The sequence below is a fragment of the Chelonia mydas genome, chromosome 4 (assembly GCF_015237465.2).
Source record: "Chelonia mydas isolate rCheMyd1 chromosome 4, rCheMyd1.pri.v2, whole genome shotgun sequence".
Taxonomy (NCBI): Eukaryota; Metazoa; Chordata; order Testudines; family Cheloniidae; genus Chelonia; species Chelonia mydas.
Genome location: NC_057852.1, coordinates 58,151,550 through 58,166,450, shown reverse-complemented (window position 1 = coordinate 58,166,450; position 14,901 = coordinate 58,151,550). Strand labels below are relative to the sequence as shown.

The 14,901-nt window shown below is 34.4% G+C and overlaps 1 protein-coding gene across 8 annotated transcripts in view; it reads left to right on the top strand.

The window, feature by feature from the left end:
• Positions 1-14,901, top strand: part of LRBA (LPS responsive beige-like anchor protein) — a 549,006-nt gene that overhangs the window by 524,362 nt on the left and 9,743 nt on the right. For all 8 annotated transcript variants that reach the window (XM_043545801.1, XM_043545802.1, XM_037897376.2 and 5 more), the window contains exons 54-55: positions 9,509-9,610; positions 11,035-11,231. In XM_043545801.1, the coding sequence (XP_043401736.1) occupies positions 9,509-9,610; positions 11,035-11,231 (299 nt within the window). The remainder of the gene's footprint in view (positions 1-9,508; positions 9,611-11,034; positions 11,232-14,901) is intronic.

Here is a 14,901-nt window from a genome sequence, read left to right as displayed (position 1 = left end):
CAAATATATTGTGAAGATCATCAATACACAGCAGTGCATTCAGTGAATAGTGTTGTATCGTAATGTAGTGCCCTTCTAAAACTATAGTTTTCTGAGGCATATTAGAGAAACAAACTGCAGCTCTTTTTATTGTGACTGGTTGTTGTAGCTATATTGCAGGATATAACATTGGATGTTTAATATTTAAACCAGACAAATGGATTTAACCAAGAGTTTATGTGAACAGTACAACTGTAGTTAACATGTACAAGCATCATATAGTCTATTCAGATTTACATTTTTAAATTATTTTAAACTCACAAAAGCCATCATGTCTAAAGTTTTGTAGCTTGCTATGTACTTTTTATTATATTAATTACTGTGTTTAGCAAGATACAAATTTTTTCTGCCACTACTATTATAAATACTCTTCAGTGTGAAAATTAAAATTTTGTAAATGTTTCATTCAAATATTTTTAAAAATTTAGGTATTGCTGTTTTTGTTGATGATTAAAATCCAGAAATATCACCACATTAATACCCTGCTTTTGACTGATTAAAATATAGCATTGTAGATCATTTCTTTGCAGTCAGACACCCTAATCTCATAGGCCCCAATCCTGCAAAAATCCTGCAAAAGCTGACACTCATGCATAATTTTATACCCTGTGAGCAGTCTTCTTGATTTAAGGCAAATCATATTTCTATAATTTGAAGTCAGTGGGACTACTCATTGTGTATAAAATTAAGCATGCACCTAAGTCTCTGCAGTTTTGAGCACTATGGCCATTATAAAAACTATTTCAGATTTTTAAAAACTGTTTGTAACATAAATGTTTATTTAGGAATTGTAGCTATAATTGTAAGAACAGGGCTTTTTAAAAAGTAGTATATAATGTAGCTACATTGTTTTTCTTTACTAAAAACGTCATTGTGTACTATGATTTTTGTATAGTGTCAGTCACCATGGTATCTAGGCACTCATAAATCATCAATCATGTCAGTAATGCAAAACCTGCTATTGATTTTGTTAATATGTACCCATGTAGAAAATTATAATATCTCCAAATATTTGAAATGAGTTTAGAACGATTGTAGTTGATCTCTCCGAGGAGGACTTATGCTGTATTCCTTCTGTTAAGAAAACCTAGTGCTGCTGTGAGATAGGTAGAGTATCATGTTGAGAATTAAAAGCAGTGACTGTATCTGAGTATCTTTATATATTTGTTATATGCGATCCCATGTATATTATACATAAATTTACTTTGACACACACACACTGAATGATATGTATTATTTCTTTAAAAAAAAACAAAAAAAACCCGGTTTTATTTGAGTGCTGTTTCACTGCAGCCATTAATAAATACTCTTTGTTTCTCAAAAATGGCTGGGCAGAGTAGCGTTTTACTGTATATAACCAAGCATTCTACACTGCCATCTGCTGGCAATGATGTGAAAATGATGTGGGGACTGATCCTCCATAAAATACTACTGCTTAAAATATTAAATATACACACACACTCTTCGACAAATTTGGTGTGAAACTCATGTGGATTTTATTTGTACTATAATTTGTCTCCTTCTAATAAGAAGGCACAAACTGAATGTAATGTTGTTCTGCAACCTGAAACTGGAGTATGTCAGTAGTGTTTTAAGTGTAATGGTAAGAAAAATGGAATATTTTCTTCTTTTTTACTAGAATGTTAGCAAGTTCAATAATAAAATGTTCTGTACTTGGAATTTAAGCTCAGGAATGTATGTTTCTCAGAAAAGAAAGAGCAACAGGTACATAAAAGTAACTACAAAATAATATATTTAAGCTACAGTAACCACTTAAATTTCTGTCTGACATTTAGAGTCTGTTCCTGCATTCCTAGGTCACCCCAAACTCCCATGGAAGTTTAAGAAACGTAGGCTTTGATCATAGGCCTATTGGAGATGCAGGGGTAGACACCCCCCCCCCCCACCCCCCCCCCAGCACACACACAGACGTCTCCAAAGCACCATTGAAGTCAGTGGAGTTTTGCAGAGGCACAGCCTGCATGTATCTGACCTCCAGAATGAGACCCTAGATTATACTGCTGTAAGGGCACAGGGGTATTGGTGGTGGTTTTAAAATGTCGTGCATGGAGGCCTTACTTCCGTTGGGGCCCTGTTGTTCTAGGCACTGTGTAAACACACAGTAAATGACAGCCTCTGCCCCAAATAACTTTAAGTCATAAAGACAAGACATAATAGATGGATGAACCTTGCGATGTTGTATGTCTAGTAACTCCATTCAAACCTATAATATTGTATAAAGAATAAATATTATAATTTTGTGTTTATATAATGCCAATAAAGCATTAGTGTCTCTACAGCGTCTCTACAGAACTTGCAATCCTAATAGTAGCTGCTTCAGAAATCATTCTCAAATGCAGCAGGTTCTTTTTTAATTGTGCAGACTAAAAATATTTTAGTTTAAACTAAAAATATGTCCTCCAGTATTAAGTACTGCATTTGTAATGTAATTATTTCCAACTGGCTAGTAGAGAAGGAATTTCATGTTTTCTTCTTGAATCAAATTGGTGGTGGTATATTTTGGTACCTACAATGTTCTAGACACTATACAAACACAAACAAAGGCATTATCTTTTTCTTGAATGGAAAAATTTAGAGAAAAGGTTTTTGATGCTGCTATGTTGGCAGCATCCAGCTTCAGGCATCAATAAACTATATACATGAAATTCTCCAGAAGGATCAGGATGTTTAGTGCTCCATGATGTAATGCAGGCCTTCAGGTTCCAGGCAAAACAATGCTATATTTACAACTTGTAACTAATAATAGATGGTGGTAAAAGGAATTGTATTCATATGGTAAATGAATATAACCTTAATGTGCACCATATGCATGGTGTTGGGATGATGTACTAATATATCACATTTATTTAAATTGTTTGATTACTGAGAAAAATGACTATACTATTCAATTCTAAGACTGTACCACATAGATAGAGTAAAACAGAAAAAGTAATGATTTATGGTCTAGAATTGATACTTTGAGTATCTTCAAAACCAGACTTTACTGCTGTAAAAAAAATGTTTGGTAAGTACCATACTTTAGGCTCAGCTAGGAAACATTTCAAAGAGTTTCTGGAATTAATTTCCGTAACATAGGAATTGCAGGATGTAAATTCATTATGGTACACACTAGAACACTTTGTATAGTCGGAATTATATACATTAAGAGCCCCACTTAGCTGGAAGACTAAATTTGTTGAAAAATACTGTTTGCTTTTTAAAAGAAGAAACAAAACTCTTTCTTTTTAAGGCTGATCATTCATTGGCTGGTTGTTTTTTTAAAAAATGCTACAGCGTTCCTAGTCATTGCAATATGAAAGGTCTCAAAACGTGTATCTAATACTATATTTAAAACAAGCTGTTTTAAAATTAATTACCTATTTAAAAATAAGATCATATTGCTACAGTATATGCTCTAATTATTTAATACTGTTGTTGGGCAGTATATTTTAAAAGGTTTTAAATGATTAAAAAGTTTTCTTAATTGGAACAAAATTTTACAAGATTTTTTTGTAGAATATATTCTAATAAGCAGAAAATAGTAAAAACAGCAGAAACTGATAGATTTAAAGTGAGCTAAACCAATTGTATGAAATCGTTCATCTGAGATTTTTTTTTGATTAAGAGAGAAACTCAAACATATTTGTTTTGTGATGGAATTGATCTTTAGATATAACACAAAGAATACTGCTAAAAATAGACATATGTTAGCACCTTGTCTTACAATTGCTATAATTTTTATTGAAATAGTTGCTTTATAATGTTCTTAATAATTTTCCTTTTTGGATGGATACTTTAATTAACTGGGTACACAGCATATGTTAAAATGTTATGTACAGTGGAGACACTGGATAGTTATACCATTGATGTCTGCGAGGGACTTGAGAGGAGTTCATATTCAGTGGGAGGAGTAAGAGACTTCCCAGGACTTTCAACTGACAAACTATGAATGAGGGGGAAGAGGTTCCAGAAGAGTTCACATTGCATATAGGATGGGAATTGTGAGGCATGGGAGTCCAGACTTTGTGCATGTAAAGTCTGTATTGTAATATTCCATTAATACAGGTTGTAATATTTGTTTTGCTCTTTATATTGTCCCATTTTAGAGATACAAGGAACCATATCCTGAAGCGAGAGTGTGTCTATAAACACAAGAAAAGCATTCAAATTCATGTTTCTAATTAACTACTCTGAAGGGAGATGAACAAAAAAATGTTACATTCTAATAGCATCTGCTTACTCAGTACTCCGTGTCAGTCAAATGTTTGCACGGGGTAACTAAGGGATGGATTGAAATAAGCCTCTTGGTCTCCTCAGCGGTAATAAGCTTATTAGTAATCTTGAGCCACATGATAAAGTAAATATACGTTTAGCGCTTTACTAGCCAGGGTTGGAAATGTTACTCGCATCAGTTGCATTTCAATTTCTGGATTTTGTTTCAGGTTTCGAATGTAAGTTTACTCAAATAAATTGTTTCCTTTGGGCAAACTATAGTCTTTAAGTAACATGTGCAAAGACAAAACTAGCTTCCAGATTTAAGGTTGTGCATTTTGTGAGATTATAAAAAGTTTGAACAAATGACATGCAACAGTAGAAGGAAAAAAGATTGGAGTTGGGAGGAAAAACTCCTGTCTCTCTAAAGTGGAGAATAACATAAAGGCAGAGTTCTTATGTACCTTGTAACTAAAATATAGTATAAAAATTGTGTGTTTAAAAAGAAATCAGCCTTCAGACTAAAATTGCAGTGATACTTTCATAACATATGTATATCTCATCATTCAGTAAGATTTGTTGTACATGAAAGAGCTAGTCTCATTTGTGTAGCAGCGAAATTTTGTTATTGGCAGCCACTCTGCAGAATTCCATAAATGTAGTATTTATAGAGATATTTAACAGGAATCAGTTTGAGGCAAATAAATTCTGAAATGCATTGTAAAACTAACGTGGAAGTCTAATGGCATAGCGGAGCCCTTGAGATTGTTTTGTTGTTTTGCTTATTTACGTTTGGATGGAATATGGCTTGTGCTCATAGTTCCCAGATTTCATAATTAGGGTTTTACATTTATGTAACCTTATTTTAAAGATTTTATTATTTTGTCAGTTTTTATTAGAAACAGTAATTTTAAAAATTGTGAAATTTGTGGAAAATGTTTAGTTTTGGCTATCCTTGTGGGAAAGCACTCAGTTATTTTAGCAAGCAGTAAGTAAAAAGATAGTTCGGTTAATTGATGTTTTATTTAATTATAATTTTATATTAAGACATAAAATTGCATAATTAATTTGCACTTAAAAAGGTGCCCTACAGCCTTTATAATCATGGAATCATAACTTGAGAATTACTGTTCATATGTCAGTGACTTATCATAATTAACTGCCTTCTCAGCATAGAAGTATGAAAGGAGCCATAGTCAAAATATTTACATTTTAATATGTTGCATAATGTTATCTCATCAAGTGCTAGTTTTAGGAAAGGGCATGTCACATTTTAATGTGGGATATGTTTTTGTTTCTAGGTTGAGAACAGGTTAGATGGAAATGTTCAGAGTTTGCTGTATTTGTCAGTTCTTTCAGTCAGTCGTTGTAACATAGCAAGCAATTAAACAAGGAATTCGCTTCTGGATTTAAGATGTCATGATTCTGTTTTGTTTAACAACACCAAGGCTGGAAAACTAGGAGGAGGAAATCCCAGAAACACTAAACAGTTATTCGTTAGCTGTAAGGAGTGACTTCTTCTGGATGTTGTAAAACTGGAAGAAAGTTTTGACTTTGTTATAATTCCACTATTCCTTTTAAAATGTAGTTTCCAAGCATCCAGCACTTTTTCAGTAAAATATTGCACACGTGATATCATGTGGTGTTATTTTATCTTCTGAAGTTTGAGTTTTATGATTTAAAGTGTACTTTGGTCACTTAAGCAAGAGTGATATTTTCTATGGGAAAACAACTTTGCAGCAATTATTTATTGTAACGCAAGAGAGTTCTCTGACATAATTTGAATAGTTACTGTAAAGGTAAAATATCCTGCCTATTTCTGGAAAAAGAGTTTTATATATATTATGATTTTAATAAGTTGTGGCTACATTTATTACAATGTGAATGTGCCACTAATATTTCTACATCATTCAAATTTAAGTAGTACTCCAACAGTGGTATTGGTTAAGGATATTATTATATACTGTGCTGAGAAAAGCACATCTGTAAGACTGCTGTGTCTTGGTTATTAGTGCCAGGATTTGGGCTATCTTTAATCTCATTTGACTTGTTCATCTTCCTTAAGGATCTCCATAAAGATGCCTGAGTATTCTTTTCACCCGTTAGTTAGGGTTTGCCTCAGTGGTCGTAAACCTGCTTAAAGGACAAAGACTCTTTTTTCCTTTGAAGTCATTTCCACAGCTTTTCAAAGGGGTCTAGAAGCTGGTTCCCCTAAAACAATTTAGAAAAGTTTGAAGAGGTGCCCCTTAAACCAGTGACAAAATAAAATTTTCTCTGCATTATTGAAAACCATGACAATTTTCTGAAGCAGTAACAGTTTAAAAGCTTTTAAAGAAATCTGTTCTGCTCTACAATCAGCTTTTAAGTGACCCCATTATTTGGTAAACCAGTGTCTTAAAAACCTCTAAATATTTAACATTTTTATCAAAAGAGCCAGCCTGACTTTTCACAGGATTCTTGTTTTTCAGTAGTGAGAGAAATAGCCTAACTGGAGGTTTCTTTGTAAATTTACTTTTCTGATTGTTGTTCTCTTTTTTTTATTGATGCGAAATTATTTAATGCTAAAGCTATTTGGTAAACAGTTGGATGAATGGATTTGTGAGACACTGCTTATAATCTAGGTAACACAGGTTTATATTCTAATTTATATAATATATTAATATAATATTACTAAATGAAAAACAACATAAGTATTATAGATAGATAGAATTTTTACTATGTATTATGATAAACCTGTATCATCAGTCTATGTTGTGTTGTAGGAGAAGCCTAACTCCTAGATACTATTGGGGTAGGTATTGTGGAAATGCATAACATTTAATCCACAGAGATAACAATAACACTACTACCACAAGCATTTAAAGTAAACATCTTGTGCCACTTGGGTTTTTGCTTCTATCCTCTAATAACTGCATTTAAAACAGTTCCTTAAATGTCCTTTTAAACTCAAACAGCATAAACCCATTAACCCCGAGTCAGTGCTGCTCATTTCAAACTCTCATGATTTCAATTTTAAAACTAGTGTTTTATGAAAATATTTAATACATTAATTAGTTTAATTTTTTGATGATCTGTGGAGTTTTGTGTTAAATGCAAGTTCCGAAGACAGTGTTAAATAATAACTATTACTGACTATTTAATGTTGCTAATGTGTGCATCTCAATTAAAAAATACTCCAAACGAGAAACTGTGCGAAACTGCCTTACATTTCATTTGGGGACAATAGGACAGAGCATGGGATCTAAAAAGTAGAATTTGATACTGGGTAATGAGGCTGTTACAGTAGATTCCAGTGTTACCATTAAAGTTTATAGAACTTTTTTCTATCCGTTTGTGCAAAGTCATGGATTGTCTTCATGGTTTCGTTCACTTTTAAAAGTGCTTGTTCCGTGTTTAGGTGAGGAAAGTTCAATATAGCCATATTTCTGTAAAATCAGTCAGCTGAGAAGTACCTACTGATCATAAGTCTATTCCTTATGCTTTTAATTTTTTTTTTTCTGAACTGTCTGCCATGCTTCCTGATTTTGAATGTGTTTTGCCAAACTCCATATGAAACAAAAGCTGTAGCATTTCATGGTTATATATTTGGGGATTAGGGATCACTTACTGAGCTGCTCCAAAGTGTTTATATATATGAATGATATTTTCCTGATTTATTAAGAAAAAATACTGTTTACTTCGCAAAATGTGTATGTTACAATAATATAAATTATGTATTGTAGCAGTAATTGCAGAATAAATCATATTTTGAAAGGTCATAATCCCTGGTTTGATACGGGATCATAGATTATGACCTTTTTAAAAAGACCATTTGAACATGACAGCTACGTGGACATTCTCAGAATTGTTGCAAATGATCAGAGTTAAAGCACACACTGGTAAGAGTAGGAAAAGTCTTTTTAACTTTACTTTCACATGTCCAGTCCTGCACAGAGAAAACTCATTGTGCCTGTGAAAACATTCTCTGTTTGCAGGGTCTGTTCTAACAATCTGAGTGTTTTATTAGAAATTATGCAGACGCTACTTTGGAGAGTGCAGTATAAATGAATAGACACGTTAATTAGATTGTGCTTATTAAAATTTGGTTTTTAAAAAATTTCGACTTCAAAACTTTTTGAATCATGCTATCTAAACGTGCTGCTTTATCTTTGCTGGAATCACTTGACATTATTACTTCTTTCTGTGTCTTTGCAAATCCATGTACTATTTTTTAAAATTAAAATAACATTTGATTTTCACCACCATCTTTCTCTATAGCCCTGGCATTCCACAGGAGAAAAAAAAGTCATCATTTAATTTAAATTAAAAATATTTCCTGCTACAAAAAGCTTATTTGTCGTTCTCTTTTATTAAGCTAAGTGTGATAACCTCATCAAAAACATATTACTTAAAACTTTAATGATTTTAACTCTTTATAAAAGGCTTCCAATTGAAATAATTAGACAGTAATTGCAAAAATAACATTGTGCTTTCCATGGACTACTAGCATTCTGGGAAAGTGAGCTAGTGACAATCCATGAGATGAGGTCTGAAGTATTTTTAAAGAAGTTTGTGATAACACACATGCATACACTTTCTATGTCTGATCTTTGAGAATAAAGTTAGTTACCCATATTTGTCGTGACAAAAGGTTTAAGTCTGACCAGTTCAACAGTTCATAACAATATGTCTGCTTACAATTTTCCTCTATTGACAATATCCCTAAGTGTTTGATTTGGTCTCTAAAGACAGATTCTGGAAAAAATAATTGCTTTGGACAAAGCACCAACTGGCTATGAGGAACTCAGTTAAGCCTCATAGTTATGGTTTCAATACTGGAAACAGATTACAGTGAAATCAGTAGGTGGACTCCTTCCTTCAACCTGGACATCATAAATGTTTTCCCTTGTTACTTATCATAGTGACATCTACACTTATTTACAGAATATTTATTGGCATGAACTTTGTCCACTGAGAGGGAGTAGAATCCTTTATGTTCAAACTAGCTGTTGTCTATATACAGTTGAGTTATGTGTCTCTTCATTAGTAAATGGCCAGGCTGAATTTCTGAAAGGCAGTGCTACTAGTGTACTGTTGCTCAGCAGTATGGAAGAAGTCAATCTCTAGTGTAACACAAAAAGTATAGTCCATATCACAAGTATCTGTTTTCGAAAGTGTAAACTCCAAGGGCAAAGAAAATAAATATGTGAATTACTGTAAACACTGCTTTTAGAGATTAATTGTAACTGAAGATTCCTTTTTTCTTGTTTCCTTGAAGGTGATTTTGCCACTCCCCGAGCCATCTTGACAGGACATGACTATGAGATCGTTTGTGCTACAGTTTGTGCTGAACTTGGTCTGGTAATAAGTGGTGCTAAAGGTAGAAGGTTTTCTGTTATCTTTTTAAAACTGTATTTTGGTCATAAAGTTATTGTCCTAGTTTAAAGGTGAATACAGTCTACGATGATGGAGATCATATTAATTATGTATGATTCATATAAAAAAAACCTTGTTTTAATTGGCACAGGTTTTCCTTTTAAGGCAATTTTAAAAACATCTTTTGACCATAACACATTAAAATTGAAGCTGATTCACGTGTATCTATAGAAGTACAGCACAGACATCATCCCCATGCTGGTCTTCCAGTTACCTTGTTTTTGTTTATTCAGAAGTTATTAGACAATGCAGAGCGAACTATCCTCTATGTGTTCCTGGCTCTCTGCTGGGACTATCAAGAATGTAATGTAATTATGTGCTTTGTTTTTGTTATGGATAACTCCTCAGGGGGAAAAGCAGTGATTTTTGTTGTAGTTATTTAAAGATATATTTGCATTCCCAACTAAAATTTGCAGCGGTTAGGTTCAGCTTCTCTGAGCTCATCTACAAGGTCCCTACTTTAAATCTTTCTTAAAGACCCATTTCTGCTGGGCTGCTTACAGTGAATTGTGTTCACTTGTACATAAATTGCCTGTAGTTGTCCCCCTTCCCTACCTTTGTCTATTGATCTGTCCTCCTTGGAACAGAGACCTTCCTTCTTCAGTGTTTCAGAAGTTGCTATTATAGGCTGCATTTTCAAAGTTTGGCACTCAAAACTGCACACACTTTGTATGCTCGTAACTTACACAAGGGAATACCTGATGTGTGCATACTAATTAAGTTTTTGTCCATGTTCATTACCAATGAAGAATGTAGCTAGTCATATATGGGTACACATCTGATTTGTGAATGCATATTCCCCAGGAATTTGTACACCTAAGTTAGGTGCTGCAATTGTGAGGATGCAAATAAGTGCATCTTACCGTGAAAATCTAGCCTTCAGGTTCAGTACAGACTTATTTTGTTGCACTCAGCAGAAAAATTTGGTAACTATCAAGTTTTCAGGGAAGCTCCTAAAGAGACTAAGGTTATGGCTACACTAGAGAGCTTACAGGGGCGCAGCTGCATTGGTGCAGCCGCGCCCCTGTAAATTCTCTAGTGGAGCTGCTCTAAGATGACAGGAGAGAGTTCTCCCATTTACTTAATGAATCCAGCCCCAATGTCAGTGGGAGAAGCTCTCCAACCGACATAACACTGTCCAGCGCTTAGGTTATAATGACATAAGTGGTAGTGTGGACATTGCCTTAAAGTAGGTGATTGCTTTAGTTACCCTAGTGCAACTCTAGACTTTTAGGAGATGAGACTACCAATGTGAAGAACTTTAGTATTACAAGAATGTACCTTAAATTTTCATTCCTCATTGTCCTTTAATGTCTTTGGATGGATTTGATATGAAAATAACCAGTGCTTTTAATTCTGTTTCATCAGAAGGACCATGTCTCATACATTCTATGAATGGAGACCTATTGAGGACTTTAGAAGGTCCTGAAAACTGCTTGAGACCAAAACTTATCCAGGCTTCAAGAGAGGGCCACTGTATCATATACTATGAAAATGGCCTTTTCTGTGTATTCAGTGTGAATGGGAAACTTCAAGCCACTATGGAAACAGATGACAAAATAAGGGTGAGTGTGCAGAAATATATTCTAAGGGTTGTGTATGTCAATATTTAAAATAAACTTAGGAGAATTCTGAGATTTTGGAATTGCTCAGGGTTTCTTTCCATGCAAACGGTGAATGAAATCTGTGCAATTTCACTAATGACTGCTACATTTAGAAGAGCTCCAAGAAATATGTAGTTGAGGGATCAGACATTGCGCATGGAATCATGTTTAACTTTACAGTGGCGCTGCTTAGGTAGCCAGCAATATATTGTGGGCTTTTTTCCCCCTGAATAAAAGGACATACAAATAATACCTGGTGTGCACACACAGGAGAATTCAGGATGTTACATTTTTGTCAGCCTCTAAAGAGTCAAGATGACCCGTCACTCCAGCAGTGGGAGGACTACGGTGTGTCATTAGCCCTGTCCATATTCCTGCATCTCATTTGAGATATTATGCAAAGGCTGAGTTTCAGGAAGGCTTTTTGCTAATATGCAAAATCACACATTCAAAAATTTTCATAAAATGTGATATGGAACAGAACAAAACTTGGCAGTTGTGGTAGAACTAAGCCGAAACAAGAAAAGGGGAGAATATTTTTAATTTAACTACTTAAAAAGAGAGAATAAATTAAGTAGAAATTTAAAAGATGAAGCAGAAGAACACTGCTGCTTTAGTTAAATCCAAAATAGAGTGGGTTTTTTGTATTTAAAAGAAAAATGGGAGTGGAGGCAATGCTTAATAAAATAACTGCATGGACTTATTTTAATGTCAATATAAATATTCTCCTGCCATTCTAAAATCCCAGCACAACAGCATTATGCTAATACATGAGAACCAGAAAGTGGTTCTCATCTCCCTCCCTAAAATACTCTTCTTCCAAAAAGCCTAAAACCTTGCAACAGCCACCGAAGAACTGTAAACAAAAGAGCTGAAATAAAATAAAAATGAAAGATAACCCTACTACTGAACAAAACTTGAAGAGCTAACAATACAGGTGTTAATTTGCACTGCTCAGTCACGCAACCCATCCTACTCTGTTGTCTAATTAGATTACAAACTCGTTAAAGAAGGAAGAGCCCTGTCTTCTTTCTTGTTTGTAGAGCAGTTGGCAGCACGATAAGAAGTGAAATTGACCACAATATAACTGACCATTGTAGTTTCATTTTCCAAACTGAATGCAATGGAAAAAAGTAACAACCTAAATGGTGAAGAGGTGATTACCACAATCTGTACATAATAAAATAATAACAATTCTGAAGTGTTGTTAATGCAGGCAAGGATATTTTGGCACTGTCTCTTTTCCTTCTTGTGCAATATTTAAGATATCCTTCCTGAGTTCTTCTTACCCTCACACACCTGTCCTACAGTCTTTCAAGAATTCTTTACCTGTGTTTTTCATCCAACTGTGAGCAGTGTTAAATTTGCACCCTTTGTCCTCACCTGACTCCCACAGATACATAATTTTGTTAAAACTTGTGTTGCAAAAGAGAGCAAAATGAAGGAAACTAGCTTCCAAACAGGTAGAAAATATTGAAATATATTTTAAAAGAATGTTACTAGCCTTAACTCTTTCCATGACAGGAACTAGCATTTTATGATTTCATATGCAGCTGGGACAAAATGTTTTAATGTTAACACTGGAGCTTCAGTTATGCCTTTCTCCTTCTTTTAGAAGTTGACATCAAACTCTTGTGTAAATTAAATTCTGTTAATCCACTATCCTAATTTTCTTGAAATGTTGGATATATAGGTTATTGAGTATGCAATTTAAAATAGCTGTATTATTTGGTGTGTTTTCCATAGCCAGTTCTGCAGTGGATTAGTAGTCACAAAATGCTGAATTACGCACATTTATTCCTTAATATGCTGTAAATGCAGATTTGTTTGAGGTAGGAGATATGTCATGAGAATTGGCATGGCCCTGTCCCTTTGGCCTTTTTTCTAAATTGATATAGATTCTTGCTTCATTTTTAGTCGTTCTTCAATTAGCTCAAGTTTCACCTTTTGCTATCCTTGCATGCATGCTCGTGAGTTTCCCACCCTAGCCTCTGCCCCAATACTTCATTTAAAGCAAATACACATCAGAGTGTTTTCTTTTGCTTTTCTTTTTACAATAATAAAGTTGATAATATGTCACTTTCAGTTGTGATTATATTGTCAACTATGCTAGTAAATCTGTAAAATATCTAGAAATCCCTTGCTGGGTAAAACAATTTCTGTGGTGTTTCAGTCAGTACCCACGGCTTGGAGAATATTGCTTGAGGCAGCGAATGTTCCGCTCTCTGTAGGCCAGTAGTACACACTGTTTTTTTCCCCCAGAAGTCCCACGAGGATTTTAGGTTTAAATAATCCACAACCTTCTTCCCAGGGCTTCTGCACTTTATCATACAAGAAGGCAAGTGGCAACTGTGTGATTAAAGTAGGGGCATTTAAAATGAGTAGGACCTGCCTACAGGCTGTGCAGACTGACGATATCACTATTTCTTGCCGGGAGAAGATGGAGGAATAGTGGGTCAGAAATGCGGTTGCTTATGTAAAGTAAAATTCTGATGTGTTTTCACGTGTCATTTTGGGCTTAGACTGCAAGATATGGTTGACGAAAATAACAGTTTACAGTTACATTCAGAACAACGTTCTACAACTACCAGAAAAATTTGACTGTCTGGGGAAACTCAGGGTATAATCAACACTTTCCACCTGTGTTTGTTTTAAATACTGCTTCATGCAGCTTAGGCTAACAGCATATCCCAGCACATCTACCATGTAATGTTTAGTTGTCTTAATGAATAATTTAAATCTAAGTGGGCAGCCAGTTCATAGAAGTAAAGTTATTTTATCCTAAACAAAGACAGTGCACTAATTCACCCAAAGGAACCAATTTATTTTCCTTTCCTGAGTCCTGAGATGGGGAAGTGCCCAACAGCCTCTTGCGGCCGTAAGCCAGTGCTGTCATGGTGACAGCTCTACTTTTTAAGAAGCACTACCTCTCAAGAATCTGAGAGGTTAAAGGGTTTGGACAAACTTCTGAGACTTTTCAAGGAAATACACGTCAGAAATGAAGCTTTTAGAACATTGCTTGAATTGAGTGCTATGGGGATTCGTTTGCATGTCTGAATCTTATGTTGTGGGAAAGATTAGATGGCAGAACTGTTTGAGCTTATACTTATTAGAATCCTGGATAACTTTCACTGGGAGAAAAACTGAACAGTAAAATTGATTCGTGCCTTCCTCATAATAGTTGGAGTACTTGAGAGTAAATGCATCCTTTAGTTTGTTAACTCCTATGGGCCATGTCATTAAACTGAAATTTTGACAGGGTGACCTTTGTCATATATATATCAACTATTTGTCTTCTTGAAAAGCAGGTGACTTAGGAAAATGGCATAGATATTGGCAAAACCTCAAAGACTGTTCTTTATTTAATCAAGAGATCACAGAAATCATTGAAATTTGCAGGTAGTGGAAGAGTTAAAGATTAATGGCTTTAATTTGCCTTGTAATATAGCATTTCTCCAGTAAAAAGCCTCAAGTATAAAACACAAGTGAACCATGACCATAAGGTTAATGGATTTTCATCAGCTGAATTTTATAAGTGTAGCAAATAATTATTTGTCATGCCTTCATTGCAATTTCAGAATACCCTCAGGAGATTGCCATTTGTGGAATGAAAAAAATGGATATTGATTTT